General features: G+C 37.5%; 2 protein-coding genes across 5 annotated transcripts in view; both read left to right on the forward strand.

The window, feature by feature from the left end:
* Positions 1 to 3,550, forward strand: part of CENPE (centromere protein E) — a 92,344-nt gene extending 88,794 nt beyond the window's left edge. For all 4 annotated transcript variants that reach the window (XM_072624460.1, XM_072624459.1, XM_072624461.1 and 1 more), the window contains 3 exons: positions 1,008 to 1,291; positions 2,043 to 2,078; positions 2,753 to 3,550. In XM_072624460.1, coding sequence (XP_072480561.1) covers positions 1,008 to 1,291; positions 2,043 to 2,078; positions 2,753 to 2,841 — 409 coding nt within the window. In that variant the 3' untranslated portion in view covers positions 2,842 to 3,550. The remainder of the gene's footprint in view (positions 1 to 1,007; positions 1,292 to 2,042; positions 2,079 to 2,752) is intronic.
* Positions 3,551 to 8,810: 5,260 nt separating this feature from the next.
* BDH2 (3-hydroxybutyrate dehydrogenase 2) overlaps positions 8,811 to 25,467 on the forward strand; it is a 34,965-nt gene continuing 18,308 nt past the window's right edge. Inside the window, exons 1-7 of the mRNA XM_072624926.1 lie at positions 8,811 to 8,957; positions 11,961 to 12,052; positions 17,198 to 17,276; positions 19,954 to 20,050; positions 22,661 to 22,769; positions 24,054 to 24,114; positions 24,985 to 25,098. Of these exons, the coding sequence (XP_072481027.1) occupies positions 11,981 to 12,052; positions 17,198 to 17,276; positions 19,954 to 20,050; positions 22,661 to 22,769; positions 24,054 to 24,114; positions 24,985 to 25,098 (532 nt within the window). The 5' untranslated portion in view covers positions 8,811 to 8,957; positions 11,961 to 11,980. The remainder of the gene's footprint in view (positions 8,958 to 11,960; positions 12,053 to 17,197; positions 17,277 to 19,953; positions 20,051 to 22,660; positions 22,770 to 24,053; positions 24,115 to 24,984; positions 25,099 to 25,467) is intronic.

The raw sequence follows: 25,467 nt of genomic DNA on the forward strand, positions 1-25,467 counted from the left end.
GTTTTTTGGGGGGGAAAAAGACAAAATAGTGCTTGTGGCTGCTCTGACACTGATTTTCTCCTTTTTGCAATAGGAAGTTAGGCTTTCTTTAATGGGGGGGGGGGGGGTGTTACTCTATTAAAATTCAAAAACATTTTCTTCCTTTCTAGTCTTTGATGTAACAAGCAAGAATTCCAAGGGTTCAGAAAATTCCATGCAATATGCATGGAATAAGGTTTACTTGGAGGAAATTATATTTCTGTGCATAGTTCATTCTTTAAATTTTAATTCTTTAAATTTTTTTGAAATAAATATAAAAGGATTAAGTATATGCTTTTTACTAATTTCAATTAGATACGTCAAAAGAATAATTAAATTGTTTAATACAAACTTCAATTCTATATCATCACTGTGTGTGAATCTCATTTGCAGAGCATACTATATCTGTCCCTGTACCCTAGAATTGTCTGCAGTGTGACTTAGGTATGATTACGTGGTGAGCTTTTATATCTTAGCGGTACATAATTTCCAAATACTACTGAGAATTCACCACATAACACTTACAACGAAATGAATCTACTCCAGGCAAGCTAGAAAACAGCCAGCTTCCCGGCTTGAATTCCCTACAATTTCTTGCCATTCCTTAATCTGTACTGTAGAGAGATATGTCATCTCTCACAATGATATAATATTTTTCTTCTAGGTCGCTACCTTTTGGTTCACCTCTCTTGGGAAAGACAATAAGAAAATATATTGGATGGCAATTAAAGAGAGTACAACTCTAGCGCTATATACCCTATGACCTTACAGAGATGTGCAACTTAAAAGAGCTGGTCACAGAAATCTCCAAAGGGGGGTGGAGGGGAAACCTGTGCCTGTTTAGTCAGGAGAATTATTTGTACTTTCTGGACTATAAAAATTTTCTTAAGTAACAAGCATTAATGCAGCTGAAGTTAATGTGTAAATGTAGGTACATTTCATTTCAGTATTCACTGTTAAGTTCTTTCTCATTTTGTTTTCTTCCTAAGCAACAATTTTCATCTTGTCAGAGAAGTCAAAAAATGGAGGGAGAGAGCCCTTAAAAAGGAAGCCCAAGAACTTACTCGTGTCCAGTCTCCAAAATCTCCTAAACTGACAGAAATTACATCCCTAAAGAGACAATGTATGTCACCTCTGTATAAAGAGCAGACTTCACAGGAAACTTTACCAAAGGATTCACCAAATTCTTGGGTATATGATGGACGGTCAAAGTCTCTACCTGTCACTTGTCATAATAACTATTTTGACAACTCTGGCCTCGGCCTACTCCCAGGTACGTAACACAGTGGAGGGAGAAGGAGAAGCAATGATTAAGATGTGGTCTTTTTTTTTTTTTTTTAACTAGTCAGCCTTAGATGGCAAGTTTAGACAAGAAGGGTAGCATAACCAAGTGGAAGCTATAGATACTAGCTTCTCCTCAAAACTTGTCTTCTGGTAATTATGTAATTTAAGTAAAATAACTAAAAAGAATAACTGAATTATCTTTATGAAGGGATGACAAAATATTTTTAAAATAAGAAATAGAAAATCTCCTACAGTAGCCACACTTTAGAGGATTTTTTTAAACTAAGAATAAGCGATAGGAAGATTCATATATACTAATGAGAATACAAATTAATTAAATGGCATAAATGTGATTTTATTACTTTCACGTACATACAGTGAATTGAACTACCTTGACAAATTAAGCAAGGCATTAAATAAAGATTCTGTTGGACCTACTTTCATAGATAGGCAAGAAACATTTGTAATTAGCACTCTTCTAAAAGGTACAAATAGATTCTGTTAAAGAATTGAGTTTTTTTAGGCTTGGGAAAGAAGTAGCAAGACAAGTTCAAACATCCCTTGTAATCTCTCAATTATTCTTTATAATTAAATAATTTGCTTAGTAAGCTACTTATTTTTGCAAAGATAATATAAAATTACTGTGAAATAAATTACTGGGGTTCAGACTAAGGAGGGAGGAGTGGTACTTCAGTGGATTTCTGACAGCTACTAATTTGTTGGGGTTTTTTTTCTTACAGAAATAGCTTTCAATTCTACAAATGATCCTACAAAAGGTGAATTTTAGTTTATTATGTTATAGATGAATGGGGAAAGAAAAGTTCATGAATCTTTAAAATTTCAATTGAATAGTCACCTGCTCCCTTCCTCTGTTCTCATGGCAATTTTATTCTTGTCAACCCCTTACACTTTCTGCAGTCTCTGGTGTCACTAGTGAGCACTTGATTGTCAAATCCAGTAGTCTTTTTTTTTTTAAGCTTCCTTGACTTCAGCAGATTTTGACATTTTTACTGATTGGTCCTCTTCCCCTTCCCCCCTTAATGTAGCTGCTGCCAGTGAACTGGCCCTGGGTCATGTCTCTTCTCCCTTGGCAATTACATTTATTGCAATGGCTTTGAGCAATAGAACATGGTGGTTAGAGAGTGGTTAGGACTTGGAATCAGGAATGCCTGGATTTTAATCCCAAACCAACATGGTGTAGCAGCAGGGGCCCTGCCACACACAGGATGGCCCACTGTACAGGTTCATAGATCTGTTTTTTTAAAAGGAAAGGGATCAACAATCACTTTAATCGAATGCGTATGTCACTCACATTCAAGTACATATATCATTCAAAATTTTGTCATTTCCCTTTACCTAACTCCCTTATGACTGTAATTTGATTGTAGGGACATATATTTATAAAGTTTTTGAATGTAATTAAATTTAGGATTTTTTATTTCTTTCACAGAAACTCCAAGAGAGGAAAATACAGGTTCTTTATTGGATCAATGGCAGACCTCTTCAGGAAAAGATGTACCTGAATGTAGAACCCAGTAGTCTCACTTTTGTACATTATGAACATTCCAAGTTCTTCACAACACTTAGATGAAGTTTTGCATTGTTATCCCAACCATTACAATCATAGCTTTATAATCATAACTTTATTATTGTTTGGCTCACTGTGCCACTAATATGACTGGATAAATCAATAGTAAACAGAGTGCTGGATCAGTAAAGAATTGATTAGAATGGTATCAGAACACTTATTTCATTTTTAAATATTGGAATACTTTTGAAATAGATTTTATTTAAAAGGAGCTTCTGTGGAATACAAATTATGGAAGGAATTCCTCAGGCTAAGCAATTGAAGGTGAGGAAAGATGACTTAATTTATATGGTCACCATTTTATCTATATCTTTTTTTAAATGTACACATGTAAAATTGTAATATATTTTTTTCCTTTCATATTATACCTTGTACTATGCAGTCTGTTCTCATGTAACCTTCCCTTCTAGAATATAAGCTCCACGATGACGGGAATTGTGTCTTAATCTCCTTTATATCCCCCAGATGACATTAGCAGCCACTCCATAAATACTGATCAATAAAGGATATCTCCTACCGTGTTGTCCAGAATTCACAAAAATGCATTTCAGAAAATGAACTTGAAAGAGAAAAGTCATGGTGCCTTCAAAATATCTGCCAAAAGTCCCACGCTGAGATCTCAGACTACCTTCCTGCAAAATAAAAACTTATCCATAACAATTTTTTGAAGTTGTTTGATTTTGCTAGGAAGGGGAGAGGTTGAGAATATGATTCATTACTGAAGCTGAACAATTTAAACGCCCTGTTTAAAGTATGTATCAGAATGCAGGGGTTCTTAATTTGAACTTAAATACAGAAAGACAAAAAAAAAAGAAAATTTCCATGTGTATAGCACAAGAAGAGGATTCAATATAAAACCATGAATTTCCATTTCACACTGTTTAAAAAAAAATACTATACATCAGTTTCAAAACTGCCCTGCTTTTCCATGCTTCCTTCTAAGTTTTCTTTTGGTTTTTCTACTATGCACTTTTTTTCTCCCTCCCTCCCCATCCCACTCTAAAGGAAGCTGCCATTAGACAAAATAATATATATGTATGTATATGCATATAAATATACATATATGTAAAACCATGTGATACGTGCTTCTATTTAACAGTTCTTTCTCTAGAGGTAGATAGCATTCTCCTTCATATGTTCTTGGCAGTTCATTCGAGTATTTATGAAAACAAGTTAGTCATTCAAAGTCGTTCTTTTATAACTCTTTGGGCACAATTCCAGATTGCTCTCCAAAATGGTCAGATCAGTTCACAGTTCCACCAGCAGGAAATGTGTCTCAATTTTTGCACATCCCCTCCAACATTTGTCACTTTCCCCTTCTATCACTTTAGCCAATGATAAATATAAGATGATACCTGGATGTTGGTTTTAATCTGCATTTCTCTAATCAATAGTGATTTATCACATTTTTTCACATGACTATAGATAGTTTTGATTTCTTCACTGGAAAACTGCCTATTTATATATTCTGACCATTTATCAATTGGAGAATGACTTATATTCTTACAGATTTGACAATATAGTCTTACACAACATGACTATTATGGTAGTCATTTGCAAAACTACATGTATATAGCCCATATAGCTTCTCAGTGGGGATGAGTAGGGAGAGAGGGAGGAAGAGAAGTTGGAACTCAAAATTTTAGGAACAAATGTTGAGAATTGTTTTTGCATACAGCTGGGAAATAAGAAATACAGATGATGGGGTATAGAAATTTATCTTACCCTACAGGACAAGAGAGAAGATGGGGATAAGGGAAGGGAGGGGTGTTAGAAGGGAGGGCAGAATGGTGGAAGGGGTAATCAGAATGCAAGGCATTTTAGGGTGAGGAGAGATGAGGAGAAAATTTGGAACTCAAAATTTTGTGGAAATGAATGGTGAAAACTTAAAATAAGTAAATAAAATTTAAAAAAAATTTAAAAAGAACAAACAAAAGTAAAAAACCTTTGGTTAACCTAAAATTTTTAAAAGAGAAAAACCAAATTATCAAAATAATAAACTTACAATAATCAGAAGTAAAAAGAATTATCAAAACTACTATACACAATTAAATACTAGCGAAACCAAGGACAAATAAATTGGATAATTATATACACAAATATATAAAATAACAAATTATCTGTTATCCTAAACAACTGGCCAGGAAACCAGATTTTGAAAAATGATTTAAGAATCACTAGACTCCCTGAAAACCATGACCAAACTAAAAACCTGAACACTATATTTCAATAATTGTCCAGATGATTAGAAATGGCACAAAGTAAAAATAGAAAGAATCCACTGATTTCTTCCTGAAATAAACGCCAAGCTGAAATCACTCAGGAATGTTATAGCCAAAAACTAGACCTTTCAAATCAAAATAAAAATTATGCAAGGCAACAGAAGACCAGAAAGGAACCTTAGTCAAGATCACATGCAGAAATTACTATAAAGGAGAGAATATTTTGAAATATATTCCAATACAGCAAAAGACAAAATCAAAAACCCCCTGCAAAACCATGGGGGGGGGGGGGGGGGGGAGGGGGGGCGGGGGGCTCATGGATCATTAAGAGAAGACTTTCAAGCATTCCCAATGAAAAGACTAAGAATAAAGGAAATCTTTGTAATGCAAACACAAAGGAACCAAAATATATGGAAAGACAAATACAGGATGTTCCAAAATTCTTAGCATAATTTTAAAAATAGCTTAAAAGTTCACTGAGACTTACGAAACTTCCTGTGCATTCAAGTCATTAGGAGGTGCTAAATAATGATGATGTGCTCCCATTCTGATACGAAAAGGAAACCAGAACCCTGGCAGAAAAGTATTGTCTCCAAGGGTCACACAGAAGATTAAATGACAAACACAGGCCTTTGTTTTGTTTTGTTGGTTTTCAGGGAGAAAAGAAAGATGAAAAAGGTATATACTATCAATCAACATGCACATTAAGGATTTACCAAATATTACTGTGCTAAATACCATGGGGGAAGGTGGGATATGTATGTATTCACACATATATACATACACATGTCTACTTATACAGATACATATGTATAAACACATATATATAGTTATATTTAGACATAAATGGTGTGTGTGTGTGTGTGTGTGTGTGTGTGTGTGTGTGTGTGTGTGTGTGTGTGTGTGTGTGTGGAGAGAGAATTCTTTGCCCTCAGCTTTAATTTTACTATGGGAGATAACATATAAAACTTAAGTACATATGATATACAGTTATCCCTTCCACATCACAACTTTCCCCATCATGTTTTCAGTACATCATGAGTCAGCTTTAAAAAATTGGAATTTGAGGGAAGTTTTGTGGAAGCCATGGATGACACACAAAGGCCAGCAGATGACACTGAAAAAGTTTAGAAGCTCAGAAATGCATAAAATTTAGGTTTACTGTTGAAGAGAAAGATATGAGAGAGCTGGTTCAAAATGTGAATGAATTCACTTAGATCTTCTCTGTAGCCATTGAGAGCTTTACCGAGGCAAAAGCAGCAAGGAGCTAAACAAAGGCAATGATGCAGGAAAAGGGTCAAACTTATGTAGGATGATTTTAGGGTTTCCTTGTGGGGGTTGGAAATCTAGGGTAAGTCTTGCAAGATGAAGGCATAGGGTGAGGAATATGAATGACACAAGGAAATTCCATTCCCCAGGATGAAGGTGGGTATAAGGAATTATATGGTCCAGGATAAGGGGAAGATTTGTGGTAAAGGGAGACTTTAGGGCACCAAGGGCTTCCCAAACTCAACCAATATTATTTTTAACTCTTAAGGCACTGTTTCTATCCACATGAATACTATATTTACTTAACATTGGCCTACATATAACCTATGACCAAATACTTAACCCATTTTACAATAAGGTACTGTAAACCCTCCACAAAAGAAAAAGATAAAATTCATACTTCTCTGGTGCAACAGGTGAACTAAAAACTTCTACATAGAATTTCAAGATTGCAGAGGTGCTGAGTTACCAACCCTCACAATGTGGAAGGGACAACTTGTATATACTAACTATACCTATATTCTAAGTAGTATGTTACGTTACTCTAGTGGTTCATAACATATTTATTGTTTGTTTTTGAAAGGTATTTGTAGAGCAAAAAACATTGGGAATCACTGGACTACATGACAGCTAAGATCCATTCCAGCTTCCAAATGTGTGAATTCTATGTTACTAAAATTATTTTTGTGTTTTAGCACTGTGTTGATTATAATCATAATAATAGTGATATTATATAGTGCCTGCTCTGTGTCAGGTCTGATGCTAAGAGTTTTATAAATTTTATCTCAATCAACCCTTCCAAGAACCCTGGGCGGTAGGTAATATAATTATCCCCATTTTATAAATGAGGAAACTGAGGCAAGTGGAAGTGAAGTGACTTGGACAGAGACAGATAGCTAGTAAGTGTCTGAGGACAAATTTGAACTCATATCTTCCTGATCTGAGGTCCAGAGATCTAGCAGCAATCATTATTTGAAATATTCATTATTTACTATTGGACTGTTACTTAAATTTTGCTCATCTAAGAAACTCCAATCAATGAATGTCAGTATTAATAGATTCCATATATATATATATGTGTCTGTGTGTGTGTGTGTATATATATCTTATAAAAATTGTTCATTGTAAAGGTTGCGTTGTTTTCATTGTTGAACAACCTTGTTGAACGACAAAGGTTTGTTTATGAAACAAACCTTTCCTTATATCTAGACACCTGTGACCAAGAAATAATGCAGCTAGCATTCTGATAAATACGTAAAAGGCCAATTCTCTTTCTTACTTGCAGAACTGAAGAATTTTGGTTAATCATTCATAGTTAGTTAGTGGCCTCACTTGGCATTTCAGTGCAACCCAGAATCAAAAAATTATCTCTTCTCCAACACTCTTGAGACCTTTTCCTTGCTATGAAGCTAGGATCACACCAAAGCAACAACCCAGTCTCATACATAGAAACAATTGTAAATGCCTTTAACTTTTTGGCCGCACTAGCATTTGGAATCAAAGGATCATTACTAGTGTTATTCTTTTTTCAAACTAAAGATTTCTAATTAGAAAGAAAGAAGGGCACAGAAATAATAAAAATTCCTATTCAATGACTGCTGAAAAAAAGCATTAGCACAAAAGAATTGGAAATTGAGGGAATGTCCATCAACAGGGGAATGGCCAAACAAGTTGTGGTATGTGAATGTAATGGAATATCATTGTGCCATAAGAAATGATGAGCAGGCAGACTTCAGAAAAATCTGGAAAGACTTACATGAACTGATGCCGAACAAAACCAGAAGAACATTGTACGCCATAACAGCTATATTGTGTAATGGCTGACTTTGATAGATTTATCTCTTCTTAGCAATGCAAGGATTTAAGACTCATGATGGAAAATGCAGTCCACATCCAGAGAAGGAACTATGGAATTTGAATGCAGATTGAAGCATACGATTTTTTCCCCTTTTTCGTGGTTTTCCCCTTTTGTTCTGATTCTTCTTTTACAACGTGACTAATGTAGAAATATGTTTAATATGATTGTATGTGTGTAGTCTGCCCACAACGCATGTCGTCTTGGGGAGGGGTAAAGGCAGGAAGAAAAAAATTTGGAATTCAAAATCTTATAAAAGTGAATGTTGAGGACTATTTTTACATACAATTGGAAAAAATAAGATACTATTAAGTGTGGGGGAGGAAAGATTAGTACAAAAAGATAGGTATGATTATATAAAAATAAGTTTTTAATCCATGTATCAGGATAAAAGACGATCTCTATGAACTCGTTTGTAGATCATTGTTCAGGTTTTTGCCTTCACTTAATTAATGACATATGTCCCCACTGTGAACTCCGCTAGATGGCAGCACTCAAGCAAGTATTAGGATCTTGGCATTACATTCTTTCAAGCAAAAAGAAACTAAAACAATGCAGCAAAACTACAAATCCCAACATGCACTTTAGAGCCACGTTTTTTCCTCCCAGGCAAAGGTTTTGGGTCTGGAGAGGGTACAACTTGTTTGCCTTCCTTATGTAATTTGCCTTCCTGTGATTTCAGGTGGAAATTTGTGGAAGAAAGTGACTCAAAGATTAAGAGGTAAGTTTGCATAACTTTTTACCTGTTTTCTAGTTATTAATTTTTCAGGCTGAATGGGCATTATAATGCTATATTGGATCATAAGGGTTCTAGGCCTAACAAAATAACTTGTTTTTCTTGTGCCAACGGAGCAGATTTCTCCCACTGCACAATAGTGTTACATAACCTCAGCTGAGCCTTTACTACTAAGGGTATGTACCATCAGTGTATATTGGCTTCCTGTCTCATCTCCAAACAACTAATGAACCAGACCTTTCCTGCTCACTTCAAAGGTCCAGTTGCAACCCACAATTCCAGATGATCTACCATCCTACTTCACTGAGCAGCCTGAGGGACTTTGAAAAGGGCTCCTGAAACTTCCATTCCCATATTTCTACAGTTTCTTGACATCATTAACCATTCTCTTCTTCCCCTTCCATCTTGGAAGAAAAGTTAATTTTTATTAGCTAAAGTCATTCTTTTTTAAAAACTTAGTTAGTTTTAAGTTTTCAACATCCACTTTTAGAAGATTTTAAGCTAAAAATTTTTTCCCTCTCTTCCCCAAGAAGTCATGCAATCTGATACAGGCTGTACATATACAATTATATTAAACGTATTTCCATACCAGTCATGTTGTAAAAAAGAATTAGAACACAAGGGAAAAACCATGAGAAGAAAAAAAAACAAAGAAAAAAAGAGAAAATAGTCTGCTCCAATCTGCATTCAGACTCCACAGTCCCTTCTTTGGATGTGGATAGCATTTTCCATCACGAGTCTTTTGGAATTGTCTTAGTTCATTGTATTGTTGAGAAGAGCTAAGTTTGTTAATGTTGATCTTTGCACAATGTTGCAGTTACTGCGTACAGTGTTTTCCTGGTTCTCCTCACTTCACTCAGCATCAGTTCAAAAAAGGGTTTCCAGGTTTTTCTGAAGTCTGCCTGCTCATCATTTCTTATGGAACAGTAGTATTCTATCACGTTAATATACCACCACTTGTTCAGTCATTCTCCAATTGATGGGAATCCCCTCAATTTCCAATTCTTTGCCACCACAAAAAGAGCTGCTATAAATATTTTTGTAGATGTGGGTCCTTTTCCCATTTTTGTGATAGGATACAGACCTAGAAGTGGTATTGCTAGATCAAAGGGTATGCACAGTTTTATAGCCCTTTGGGCATAATTCCAAATTGTTCTCCGGAATGGTTGGATCAATTCACAACTCCACCATCCATGCATCAGTGTTCCAATTTTCCTACATCAAAGTTATTCTTAGATTCAGCTAGGTAGCACAGTGGATAGAACACCCACTCTCAAGTCAGTAGGACCTGAGTTCCAATGTGACCTCAGACACTTACTAGCTGTGTGACCCTGGGCAAGTTTCTTAACCCCATTACCTCCAAAAGGCAAACAAACAAAAATATAGTCATCCTAAATTCTATATACCTTTGATCTCATCCTCTTCCACCTCCTCCTTATTCCACCTTATTATATGCTGGCCACAGTTATCTCCAGGGTGGGCAGGGTGAAACATGTAATGTAAAATATATTGCTTTAGACATGTGTTACTGGAGACTGCTCCTGCAATCAGCTCCTATTCTCTTCCCACTCTACTGGTTACATCCCATTTGCTTACTTGTTGTGCAGTCCTATTTAGAATTTTACTCTTCATAACCCCTTTTGGGGTTTTCTTGGCAAGGACACTGGAGTGGTTTGCCATTTCCTTCTTCAGCTCATTTTACAGATGAGGAAACTGAGGCAAACAAGGGTAAGTGAGTTCCCCAAGGTCATGCAGCTAGCAAGTGTCTGAGGGCAAATTTAAACTCAGGTCCTCCTAACTCCAGGCCAGCCACCTAGCTGACCTGATCCTGACCTCTCTTCTAAACACCAGGCTCCTATCCCTACCTACAGGGTTCCTGGTGTTTCAAATTTAACATGCCCTAAACCAAACTCAGCATCTTCTCTCTAAAACTGGTGCCCCGCCCAATCTGTTACCTTGTGTTTCTTCTTAATCTTTGCCAACCCTCCCCAATCTGTTCAAGTCCTACCCATTACATCTCAGCTCTATGCTCTCCTTGGGAAATTCCCTGATTCTTCCCCAATCTCTCCAGACCAGGACCTTCACTCACACAGGCCTTTTTTTATACAATTTGAATCCTGTTATCTTTCATCTGCACCACCCTCCCGCCCTGGAGCTGCCCTATAAAACCTGGGAGCAGCAGAGGAATTCCTCCTGTTACTGTTGCAATTGAAAGAGCTTTGGGAAAAAAAACCTAAGAAGCAGGACGAGTAAGGAGGGATGGTTTCAGAGCAGCAGGGTAGTGGTGGGCTGGGGCCCTTTGATAGTTTTCCTTTGGTTTTGTGAGGGAAGGGGTTGGTGGGCAATTCTGTAGAAAACGTAGTTCGGAGGATGAGCCTCACACACATTCTTGGGTTATTTCTCTGCACCTACACATGTGATATGGTTCTGCTTCAGAGTGTAGACATGGATGTAGGCACAGAGAGGCAGCCAGGTGGTGCAGTGGGTAGAGCCCCAAACCTGAAATCAGGAAGACCTGAGTTCAAATCCAGCCTTGGACTCTTCCTAGCTGTGTGACCCTGGACAAGTCACTTCACCTCTGTTTGCCTCAGTTTCCTCAACTGTAAAATGAGGATGATAGTAGCACCTACCTCCCATGGTTGTGAGGATCAAATCAGATAATATTAATAAAGCTAGGTTTAGCACAGGCACAGTGCCTGCCACATAGCAGGTGCTTAATAAATGCTTGTTTCCTTCCTTCTTTCCCTTACAGATCTCCTTGAGGAGGAAATATTTGGTGGGAATGCTTAGAGGACTAGTTTACACCACTCTTGAGGACCACCTATGGCCTCAGGTTCCCCACCCCTGGCCTAGAGGGGTAGTCTACACAGGGAGAGAGTCTTAAGTTCTTACAGAAGGGCTTTGGAAGATTGGCTTTGGATATAATCATCTATTCAAGAGTGTATGCTATGTTGCCTTTATATTCACACGTGTCTTATTGTTTTCTAGATTATCCTGCAGACAGCACCATGGGTCGACTCGATGGTAAGGTCATCGTTCTGACAGCTGCTGCTCAAGGAATTGGTCGGGCAGCTGCTCTGGTAAGTTTCATATAATAATGTTAATAATAGCTAGCATATTTGTATAGCACATTAAGGTTTACAAAGCACTTTGTAAATATTTCATCTTATCCTCCCAATAATCCTGGGCGGCAGGTGTTATTTTTGTCATCCCAATTTTACTATCACATGAACAAAACACTAGCTCTTATCTTCCCAATTAAAGGTATTTTCCTCTGGCTGTCCGCTATGCCTGAAATGCTCTCCCTCCTTTGCACAGACTAAGACCTCCCTGGTTTCCTTTAAGCCCCAACTAAAACCCCTTCTACAAGAAACTTTCCCCTACCCCTCTTCCTTCCAGTACTTTCCTTGTATTATTTCCTAGGTATCCTGTATATAGCTTTCCTTGTATATGTTTGTTTGCCTGTTTTCTCCCCCATTAGATTGTAATCTCCTTCAAGGCATGAAGCTGTCTCTTGCCTCTTTTTGTATCCCAAGCACTTAGCTCCGTGTCTGGAATATAGCAGACGCCTGATAAAGTTTATTGAATTGAATTTACAGTTGAGGAAACTGAGACAGATTAAGTGACTTGCCGAGGGTCACACAGCTAAGTGACTGAAGTTGGATTTGAACTCAGGTCTTCCTGACTCCAAGTTCAGTACTAACCACTTGTAGCTGTCTCATTTTGTTGGTGCCATTTGTCTCTTAGATGACAGTCATGTCCCAGTATGTCCCCATACCTTATTTCAACTCTCCCTTGCCTTAAAGAGTTAAGCAAGATCTAACAATGAAATGAGCATGTCTAGCATTCTACGCCCAGAGTTCCCATTTCTTTGCCAGGAAAAGGGAAGTTGGTTTCATCTTGCTGGGACCAAGCAAATAGGGCGCTGCTTTTAAGGATGTTTTTGTTTACGTTACTGTAGTTGATATGTTTATTGCTCTTACAATTCCTCTTACTTCACTCCTCATCAGATCTCAAGTCTTCACAAGTGACTCTGAGTTCATCATTCGTGATAATGTTTCTAATTTTTTCAAATTTTCATTACATTATGTTCTATGGAATGAACCTCAGTCCTCCAAACAGTTCTAATTATAGGCATCCCCATACCCCTCCTAAATAAAATTGTCCCAACTAACGTCTCACAATAAAATCAATAGAAAGTGAGAGCCATATCTCTCGTTGTTATGGAATTTCATTGTACAAATCGGTCACAGGGAGTCAGCAAAATATCATTTAGTCCCTTGAATGTCAGTCTCCTATCACCCTATTATTTGTTGAAGTGATTAAAATTATTCTTAGGAAATTTATATAGCCCCTATAATCTATTTTACTTAATATAACGTTTTTGTGTTCTGCTCTGGTTTGAGTCAGGATTGACTATGTATTCATGAGTACATCATTCAATCTCTTTCTTTTCTCAAGTATAAAACAAGCTACTGCCTATAATGTGCTACCAATATTTATTTTCATTCATTTTCATTAATTCTTCCATTCTTTACCACCTGCTTCCCTTAAGTCGATATGTTAAACACAACTGACAACATCCTGATTCTGTTAAAAAGTTCAACAGACATAATTTCTGGGTAATTAGTCATCTTATTAATAATGCTAGCATTTTAATAAAAGAGGGCAATAGCACTCTTGAATGCCAAAGACCTTCATGGTGGGTGGACTCACTGCTTATGTATCCTTGGAACAATTGGGTGTTCCAAAAGGTGGCAATCAACTGTGATTGGTTAACAATGAGCATGAATATTACAATGGGAGGGACCTATTCTAACGAACTTTGATTGCATCCTTTATTTCTACCTTACCCCTAGTCTTGGACAATCTAGTCAGAGAATTTATTCGCACCCAAACCTGAGTAGAACAAAATTGGATTAAATTCCTTGTGAGATTGGGTGGGGTCTGATCAAGACTGAGAAGACTGAATTCAATCTCATTATCAATAATGTCCTTCGAAGGACTAAACTTTGAAGTGAGGACCAAAAAGAGGCAACTCTGCATCTCCCCAAATCATTGATTGTTCGTAATTTCTCTCAGAGGTGGAGATAAGTTTTGAATATTTATCAGACTAATTTTTACTTTGGAAAGTCACCACTACTTTGCCTGAATCTCTGTGTGAAATGAGAGTAAGATATTGGCATTTGGAGCCTTTTTGAGGACAAATGGGATTGTTTAAATTAACCAGGGGTGAATGTGGCTTGGCTCCAGAGTGCCAGAGGGAGGAAGAATGGGGAAGTGCTTCTTCTAGGAAGTAGTCATTGTTAGTCCATATTGTTATATGGCATGGTCTTGTCTTACTGTTGAGGTTTGGGGTGCTGGGGGCCCCAAAATACCAACACACCAGGTCCTGCTCGAATGAATTTGACACAAGCCTTCTTAAAGCCAAAGAAAAACAAAATTTACTAAAGATTTCGTCACATTGGGTTGATTCTTAAGGAGCCTAAGCATTCAGATAGAACCTCAAGCAGAGTCTGAGCTAGATTGAATCTGAGCACCTTTATGGAGGCAAGAGGAATCTTATACGGAAAGACTGGGAGGGATCCAGGGTGGCTCAGTAGTCTGGGAGTTCCAGGGATGGTCCTGATGGGAGTGGTAAGTAACCTGGAGTGTCTAGAGGTTTTGATTGGAATGACCAGTACCCAGGGTGAATGGAATCTAGGTAGGATCTTGATGGGAATGGCCGGTAGCCTGGAGAATGGGATTTTGATAGGATCAAAGGTGGCAGGTGTAACAACAGTGATAATGAAAAGCCTATGGGCCTCCAGAGACTGCCAGATCAAGTGGGAGGATTCAAGGAGAGTTCAAGGAGGTTTCCAGAGTGTGTACCCCATCATTACCACTATCTTCCCAAACTGAGTATAGTCCAATCTGCACCAATTTTATTAGGTTAGGGGTGGGGGTAGGGGGGATGTGCCTCCTGTTTCTATCCCATCTCCTGGCATGACTGTAGATACTGATTTTTACCATCTTCTGGGACACCAGTACCCTCTCCTTTCCTAATATTCCCCACCCTCACCCCTAGTCAAGCTGTTCTGTGTTTATCACCCTTGGTGTCCTCCACTAATTTACCCTGAGTACCATCATTTTAAACTATGGTTGTAGTTGATGGGATTAAAGAGTTTTGAGATACTGCATTCTAATTTACATCATCTTTGCCTTGTTTATATGCCTGATCACATCCTGTGATTTTATCCTTAAGGAGAGTTCTGGGTGTGAAAATTCCTTTCACTGATACAGCCAAGCAGTTAATCTATGATTTACAGTCTCAGAACTCTGAGATATTAAGGGACTAGCTAGTATGTGTCCAAGGCAGAACTTGAACTCAGGGTCTTCCTTACTCCAAGCCTTGCCCACCGTTGACTTTGCCACAATGGTTCTCTGATATACCTGTGATCATATGCACCTATAAAAATGATGAAAGAATGGAGTTTGATCTATGTGAAGGTTCTTCTGGACTCTAAAGGGGAGATCATTCCATGAATTCTTCCCCTTGTTGCTTGAGAAAGTGAGGCTGGTGACTTTGCACAGCCCTCACTCTCTCAAATCCAATTCAACTATAAGTCATGTCAGCATCTTCCTGATGTCATGGTCTTCTTCGAGAGCAAAGGGCACATGACACAACTGCACACAACACACATAGTCACCTGCTCAGAAGGAAAATAGCTTGTAAATTATGTACTGAGGATATCAATGATTTCAAAAGGCCTTGATAATACATAGTAAACCATTATGGAAAAAGTCAAAATCCATTATCCATATTTGATGGCAGGTGAGGATAACAAACCACTTATCACACAAGGATATTCCATTGCCCATGTGGAAGCATTATGATTAATATAACTTTTTTCTTAGTTCAACTGAAAATGAAATTTTCTCCAGCCTATGATCATTTGCAATTTCTTTTTCTTTAGAAAAACAGCAAGGACAAAAACTAAGGTCTTCTTGGGAAAATGGATACTTTTCTTACGATTATTGGTTCCCCACTACTTGAAGTGACCTGTTTGTTATTCATAAAAGAATGTCGCATTGGTCACTGAAGAAAAGACTTTAGAGAAATGATTATTAAATAACCAATTATTGGGGAAATCCAGGGATTTTTCCCCTTCCTGGATCCTCAATTTCTACTTGGCCAAGCCAGCATCTGAAGGACATTGTTGGATGAGAATGGCCAAATTTTAGATCCTGGGTGGGAGTTGTTGCCTCACCCAACTAGAAAAATTTACAAAGAATTAAATCTAAGATGAATTCCAACCCATTGTATTCTACATACCAGGTATGAGTCAAGGTAGATCCTTTAGAGTCTAGGTTATGTAAGCCTGGGGGTTATCTGGGAGAGAGGGATCCATCATATCCCCCAGTCCCTCATTAGAATAGATCTACCTCATTATAATATTCATTCCTCTCATTAATAGTTAAACAATCAGAGTTGATTGCCATCCTTAGGAACACCCAGTCTTCCACGGGCATGAAAGTACTGAGGGTGAGTGGCTTCCATGAGGGGTCTTTGGTATTGAGAGGGCCACTAACCCTTGTATTAATTCTTGCTAGCATGATTAATAAAATAATTACTCAAAAATCATGTCTCTCAGACTTTTCACAGACCTTTTCAGTCTTGAGGAAAATGGTGATGGAAGGAATACAATAACATATTTACAGATACTATTGACTTGAATCCAGGTGTTTTAATAGATCAAGTAACTTTGTTAACTCCAAACTATTTTAACATATTATAATCTTTTCCTTACTGAAGATTCTTGTTAATATTATCTCAGATTGTCCTGGGGGACTATGGCAGTTTAGACATCTTTCTCTATTTCCTTCTGTCTCTCTTTGTCTCAATCAATCAATAAAATAATCAACATTTATTAAGCACCTACTGGGTACCCAGCACTGTGCTAAGCACTTTGTCTCTCTGTTTCTGTGTCTATCTATGCAACAAAATGGTTGGATATTTAGAGTAATGTTAAATTGTAAATGTAAAAATTGTTTCTGAGATATTTGTGGTTAAAATGTAGAATACAGTATTAATATTTGCTTTTTTCCCACACATTTAAAAGCAGTTTAGCAGAGGGCTGGGGGTCTTGTCCTCTGACAGCTTAGAGAAATAAAACTGAAAATGAAATACAGAGAGGTATGGTTATGTCCATTCATGAAGGAAATTATTTGTGTATCGTATCTAGGCCTTTGCCAAAGAAGGAGCCAAAGTCATAGCAACAGATATCAATGAATCCAAGCTTAAGGAGCTAAATGAACATCCAGGTAAGTACAGCCCAGCACTGGCCATCCTGAGTGTGTGTTGCTAACCATTTTTTTTAAGGCTAAAAGTCATAGTAATGTTAAATGAATCATTTCAAAGGCCATCCTAGTCCGACTCTTTCATTTAATGGATGAAGAAACTGAGGCCCAGGGAAGTTAAGCCCAAAGTCACTTCTAAGTGGTAGAGGCCTCATTTGAACCCACATTCTCTGACTTCAGAGCAGCACTCTACAGTTCATCAGATTATCTCTGTGTACTAAGACACAAATTAATAATCTTCTTTATCAACTTTATAGGGCGGCTAGGTGGCACAGTGGATAGAGTTCCTATCCTGGACCCAAGAAGAATCATCTTCCTGAGTTTACATCTATTCTCAAACTCTAGTAGTGTGATTCCAGGCAAGTGATTTGATCCTATTTGCCTCAATTTCCTTATCTGTAAAGTGAGCTGGGGAAGGAAATGGCAATCACTCTAGTATCTTTGTCAAGAAAACCTCAAATGGGGTCATGAAGAGTCAGACACAACTGAAGTAACTGAACAACAACTTTATCAACTCATGATAAGATCTTCCAATTTCATTTTTTGTCCCCATTTCTACGTTTCATTATAGTATAACCAAATCAGAAGGATTTCTAAATTCTTAATCTGTTTGGATTTTTTGCTTTGGATATTCTAATAAATGTTAAGCAGACTGGAGCTTTGAAATCTTTGCTATGGAATAATTTTTCTTGGAATGGTATTTGTAACAAGATTTAACTAAAGTCATTTCTTGTTTCTTAAGACATCATCATCATGACTGTGAAGCACTGATAACAAAAACCTTCAGATACTTTTTTTGAAAAGTTAGCATTTATAAAAGATTTAGAAAGTGCTTTACAAATAATTTACAAATATTACCTCATTTGAACCTCAAGACAACCCTGGGAGGAAAGTGCTATTATGATCCCCATTTTATAGATGTGGAAACTGAGGCAGACAGAGTTCAAGAGACTTGCCAGAGTCACCAAGATAGTAAGTGCCTGAGGTCAAATTTAAACTCAAGTTTTCATGACCCCAGATTTGATGCTCTCTCTCTCTCTCTGAGCAGCCATTGTATCACCTAGCTGCACAAATATTTGTGACTAATTCAAATAGTATACAATTTAATATCATTTCTAGTCATCTTAGCATTAGCAATATACACTATGTCCTTCATATTCAACAATAATAATTATAACCCATCTTCCTCCAGCTCATTTTCAAGGCTGGTTTTAGCTTGATCACTCAACAACCTTGTGGGGCAGATAGTATAAGTATCATTAGCCCCATTTTACAGATGAGGAAGATAGAGTTCAGGGGTGTTGTTCAGTCGTTTCAGTCATGTGTGATTCTTCATGACCCCATTTTGAGGTTTTTATAGCAAAGATACTAGAGTGGCTTGCCATTTCCTTCTCTGACTCATTTACAGATGAGGAAACTGAGGCAAGTAGGGTTAAATGACTTGCCCAAGATCACTAGCTAATGTCTGAGGCCATAATGAACTCAGATCTTCCTGACTCCAGACCCAGTGCTCTATCCACTGTGCCACCTAGCTGTCCCTAGGTGTGGGCAGGGTACAGGAATCAAACTGTGCTAAACTTTCATTCTAAATTAATTAGAAGCAAAGAGATTTTGTTGAAATAAAGAAAAACAAGACTTTCTGGAGCAAACATTTTTTAATTCCTTCATCTACTAATCTTTCTATTCTCCCTATCCCCTAAAAATCAAATCTAGATCTCTTCAAATGTAATTCAAATGCATTTTTTAAGAGGGCTGGTTTTTCATTTCCATGTAATTTAGAGTCCATCACACCATTTCTTTCTCCTACGTGCCTTCTGTCCTTCTCCTCCTCTCACTCTCTTCTTAACTTTTGTGCATTCTGGCTTCTGAACTAATTAACAGAAAGTGCTCTCTCCAATGTCTCTTAACTGCCCAATCTAATGGTCTCTTCTCAGTCTTCATTCTTCTTGATACTATAGACCACTCTCTCCTCTGGCTACTCTCTCTTGTCTAGATGTTCATGACCCTACTCTCTCTTGGTTCTCCTACCTGTATGACTTTTCCTTCTCAGTCTCCTTTGGTGGATCATCATCCAAGTCATGCCCAGAAACTGTATACCCGTAGCACCAACATGATATTCACAATGTCTACCACAACCATGAATATGACGGCACAATTCTGAATCACAAAATACAACAGAGTTTCTACATGGAAGACAGAACCAAAACGGTTATTCAAACACCAGAAAGCCAAATCCATCACAGCAACAACGAAATCCACACACAATAACAATGCAGAAGGTACTACCATCCCCAAACCTTTCCCCTGCTAGGGCCTTCCCACAAACCAGCTCCCTTAAACAAATTACAAACAAGCTCTCCCACTCAAGCTAGCTAGCTGTCTGCTTCCTTTCTCTCCTTCAGTTTTAACTGCTGTAACCAATATTCTCTCAGCTCTACTCAACCCTTCCTGCTCCACCCATTCAGCAAACTCCTCCCATCACAGGCTCCATGTGACCCAGGCAGATCACATGGGCCTTTTAATGAATGGGGAAGATCTTCCCATTTAAATTGCCATTACAATATCCCAAAGGTTTTTTTTCCTTCTCTTTTTACATATATATATCTTGATAAATTTTTTGTCTTTGTTTTTTGTTTTGTAGGTATTCAAACTCGAGTTCTTGATGTGACAAAAAAGGAACAAATTGATACATTCTCCAAGGAAATTGAGAAACTTGATGTTCTTTTTAATGTTGCTGGGTAATTCAGTTTTTAATTTCCCCTAAATTCCTTAGAACTTTCTGCATTGAAATAATTTTTATCATGTGATACAATGGACATTTGTCCTCTTGGTGGAGGAGGAGTCTGGAACAGGAAGTTATTTCCAGAAATAACAATGTAAAAATACAAAAAAGCATCAAAAGGGAGGAGAGAAGAAAAGGGCAAAAGAGAATAAAGGGGAAAGGGAAATGGAATAGAACAAGGAGGAATGACCTGATTTACCATGGTAGACATATCCAATGCAAAGGTATAGTTAGGAGACTGGCTAGATGTGGACTTTCTCAGAACCTTTGCATTTTACCAAAGATTCACAAGTAAGTCAACCATGGTCATTAACATGGCCTTGTTGCCTAAAGCAAATGAGAATATATAGTTATCCAGATGTTTATTACCTGTAACCCTAAAGTACTAGAGTTCTTCAAGCAAAAGTCCTGGCTGCTAACAACTAGTCCCAGGCCTTTTGATATAGAACCAAGAAAATAGTGAATGTAGAAGACTGAGATACAGTGATTTAGAAGACTGCTATCACTTATGTAACTGTAATAGACCTTGTGATGCAAGGTCACCATTACAGCTTGGTCATACATTAGACTCAAAATTTTAAGCATCTTGAATCCCAGCCCAGTGGATAAAGTTTTCCCAGTGATATGCAAGGGAACACAAATGTGAATATACAAGGAAAGATAGCTGGACTGCCCAGCCCTGAGTTGCTCTGCACAGTGAGGTTTTACCTGACTGTCTTGCTTTCTCATCTCTAAATATGCCAGCTTGACAACTCCAGGATTACGAGCTAGTTTAGAGAGACATTATCTTACATATCAGCCCACATCCTAGCTCTTTTTATGGATCTTCCCGGATCCAGAGTCCTCAACAACATACATCCCTTCCAAATACCAACAACATTTAGAGTTTATTTCATACAATTTAGCTCTTAATCATGTGTGTATACCTATATAATTTAATAGTTTGATCACTACTATATAATTTAATAGCTTAAAACTACACTAACACTTTTGGAATACCCTGTATATATGGACATGTAAATACATACATACATACATATATATATATATACATATATATACACATCATGTACAAGGAGAAATACAATCGTTTTGTATTGCGTATTGATATTTCTTGTATCCTAATCTCTCCTTATCTAGACTGAAAGTTTCTTGAAGGCAGGGATCACATTTTATACTTCTGTGTCCCCACGGCACTCAGGTACATAGCTGACACTCAAATACTAGTAGGCTGATGCTCTCCCTTTGCGTGTATGTATATTCAGGGAACAGTAAGTGACTTAGAGCACGTAATACCATCAGAACAGGATATTTTAAGTCTTCATCTTTATAGACACATTTAAGCTTAGGTGATGACTCAGGCATAAATTAAGATGATCATTATATTGCGTAAGAATATAATAACTGAATTTTTAAAAAAAGAAAGGGTATGGATTGTTTATTTCAGTCACAAAACATTTGACCTGGAAAGTGCCTTGGGGATGTTCTGATCTAGCTCTTCATTTTATAGCTAAAGTACAGAACAGGTTTGACTACTCCACTCCCCTAATTAAAAATGTTCAGACTCTTGAATCAGATACAAAATCCTTTCCTTGTCAATTAAAGCTCTTCACAAACTGGATCCAACCTCTTTTTTTAGGCTTATGACCCATTATTCCTTTTCACACACTCAACATTTCAGCCAGTTTCCACCCATATGCAGAATGCACTCCTACCTCACCTCTGTCTCTTAGGATAAATAGCTAGCTACCTTCAATGTTCACCTCTAACCCCAACTCTTAGGGGGCATCTTTCCTGATCAGCCTTAATTTAGTGTCCTCACAAAATTACACTTACACTGTATTGCCTTATATGTTCTTTGTCTTCACCAAAGGGTGTATGTGTGTACACTGTTTTCTTCAAAAGAATGTAAGCAACTTCAGGGCATGGACTGCGTCTTTCATGTCTTTTTATCTTCATCATCTAGCATAGGACCTGATCTATAGTCATACAGGTGTTGATTGAGTGATGTACATGACATTCAACCTGTTTTATAAATTATTCCATGATAGTATATCCACATATATAAAAAATAGTGTATATAAATAAATATAAAAATAGTATATATGTAAATAAATATAAAAATAGTGTGTGTGCATATATATATGAAATAGCTAGCATGTATGTAGTGTTGTGCATATATTATCTCACTTGATCATAACAACCCTGGTATTCTGATTTTACAGATGACGAAACTGGGACTGAAAGAGGTTAGGTCACTTATTCAAGGTCACTCAGCTAGCAAGTGTCTTAGAGATAGCATTTGAACTTAGGTCTTCCAGACTCCAGGTCCAGAGCTCTATCCACTGTACCAACTAGCTATAATTGGTAAGAGCCTTGGGAATCCTGGCTAAGAGTCAAGGAATTCTAAGACCCTGGAAGGAATCTTGCCCAACCCTGTCTTGTTTGGAGGATAGAGTTCACAAGGAGATCTTCCAAGGTTTAAAAATGGCAATTAAATAGTTATTTTATGTGTGTAATGAGGGGAAAAAGGAAGGAGTCCTTCATTTTGTAACTACTCTTCCAGATTCGTCCATCATGGAACAATCCTGGAATGTGAGGAAAAAGACTGGGACTTTACCATGAATCTGAATGTGCGAAGCATGTTCTTGATGATTAAGGCATTTATTCCCAAAGTAAGCCTCCATCTGCCACTTTCCCATCCCTGTAATTAGTATTGGATTGATATCCAAGGCACAGGGTACACTTATCTCTTTGCTGAAGCCAGCACCTCTATCTGTGACCTCGATCCTGCCCCATGCCATCTCACCTTGGTATTTACATATTCCTCATTCCTTCTCTAATATTTAACTCCTTTGCTCTCTAATATTTAACTCTCCTTATCTATTAGCTCTTTCCCCGCTGTCTACAAATATGTTAAGATCTTTCCTATCACACACACACACACACACACACACACACACACACACACACACACACACCCCTCTCCATATAATCCTGCTGTGTCCTTGAGCCAGTGTCCTATATCCTTCACTGTAAACATCCTTGAAAATGTTTTATACACATGTTGCCTCTTCCTTCTCACCACCTACTCACTTTCCAGTCTCTTGCAGTCTGGGTTCTGATATCAACAATCTACTGAAATCTCTTTCTCAAAAGTTACCAGTGATTTCAAACTGCTAAATCCAGTAGTCTTCTTAGTTCTCATGTTCTTGCAAAAATTAACTGACCATTCCCAGAATTCCCAGAATTCAACACTGCCCCTAATCCCCATGTATTCATCCAAATCATTTCCCTTGCCTAGAATGCATTCCTTCTTCATCTCTATTTTTTTTAATCTTTTTTTCTTCTTTTCTTCTATAATCTCTTCTAGTATTTTCTGAGGTTCTCTTTCTCAAATTACTATGTATTTCCTTATCTGTGTATGTCTTGTATCTGCCCCTTTCCCACCCCCAGTTAAAATATAGCCTCCTTAAGGGCAGAGACTTCCTCTTTTGTCTTTGTAACTCCCAGTTCATGACACAGTATTTCACACATAGTAGGTCCTTACTAAATGTTGTGCTGAGTTGAAATGATGGTACTGGATCCAGCAGAATCCAAGCCCTAAAGACCTTGTCATTTTTATCTTTCTATTTTTAGTGGTTAGTTTAGTTCCTTGTCATTTAGTAGGTGATTAATAAATGTTTCCATTCATACTTCTGTTAATTTAAAAATACATTTTCTATCTTGTTGATCTCTTTACATATCATATCATAATACCACTGGGCAAACTGGCTAGCAATAGTTTCATATACATGCCATGCTTTTCTCATAGAAGTCAGGTGAGCAACTATAAGATTGCTGTCCATTGTTGACTGGTAATAAAACGTGTCCTTACAAAATGGGCCCTTTTGTAGATAGGGCATTTTTAGTCTCCAAAGTAGAATATATATCACATTGTATTTCTCTTATTTTGACAGATGCTTGCCCAGAAATCTGGCACCATTATCAACATGTCTTCTGTGGCTTCCAGCATCAAAGGTAATTATGTTGTCAATTTTCAGGGAATCAAACTTCTTATTATAAAAGGTACTGGCGTATAGCCAGATCTCAGTCATGGTATTAGGAGACAAATGTGGTAGAGATAACAAACATCTGCATCGAATATCTGATGATCAATCATTTATCACTGCGTTAGATGTTGGGGCTACAAAAACAAAAATCGAATGGGTGCCTGATCTGCAATCTCATTAATGTGGGTATATTCTCCACTGATGGAGATCAATGCCTATTCATGCCTACTTCTCCCTAGTGACTTCTGTTCATGTCTTCCCATAAGCTTACCATAAGTGGAAACCTACATGCTCTCCATTGAGAGGATGAGAAGACATCAATGGAACCTGCAAGCTAACCATGGATTAACCTTTGGTCCTACCACACAATCTGTTTTCTTTTATATTTATACACATCTTTGACATCCTTTACACCATTTCTCCTTATCTATAAAGTGTCATGGCCTGCTTATGCCCATCATGTCTCCTCATTGGCCTGTTTTCATACTACACCAAGAGACATCCAAAAGTACCCCCTCTTATGCCCCTCTGTCTGCCCACCCTAGGCCTACCTTGTCTCCCTTTAGTCCTACAATGATCATGTGAAATGAGTGCGAGTGTTGGCTGTATTCAACAAGCACCTGAATGGAGAACCAACCATCAAATGTGTCATTTTTGTTTCTCTCTCCTATTACCTACTCACCCATTTATTGCCCTCCAGTCCTGTAAATAATTAAGTTGTAGAGGGAAAGCAGGAAAGAGTACAAAAGAAGGAACAAAGGTTTATGTATCCTCTTTCTAATAATACTGTCATCATTTTGCTTTCTTGGCCTTCCTAAACATTGGACTTTGCTTTCAGGAGTTGTCAACAGATGTGTATATAGTGCATCCAAAGCAGCTGTGATTGGACTGACAAAATCTGTGGCTGCTGATTTCATCGAGCAGGGTATCAGATGCAACTGTGTGTGTCCAGGTGAGTGATGAATCAAAATACTTACTATGAACTTGAAGTCTAGGCTAGGCTACAGCTTATAAAGAAATCTAAAAGATGAAAAAGGGAAAATATATTAGATTGCATGCCATCTTGGGGAGGAAGGGGAGAGAAAATTTAAAACTTATGGAAGTGAATGTTGAAAACTAAAAATGAGTAAACCAAACAAAAAGATGAAAAAGGGATTTGGTCCACTTAAGAAATGTTTGGAATAGTTTTTAATTGATATTCCCATGATCTCATCAACATGGGTATTCTTTCAACCCTGAACTTTCCATCATGACTCCTCATCTTTAATTTTTTCCTAGCTACTCTTTTATCCCCTACTATCTAGAACTATGTTCAAGGTCT

The sequence above is a fragment of the Notamacropus eugenii genome, chromosome 7 (assembly GCF_028372415.1).
Source record: "Notamacropus eugenii isolate mMacEug1 chromosome 7, mMacEug1.pri_v2, whole genome shotgun sequence".
NCBI classification, from domain to species: Eukaryota; Metazoa; Chordata; class Mammalia; order Diprotodontia; family Macropodidae; genus Notamacropus; species Notamacropus eugenii.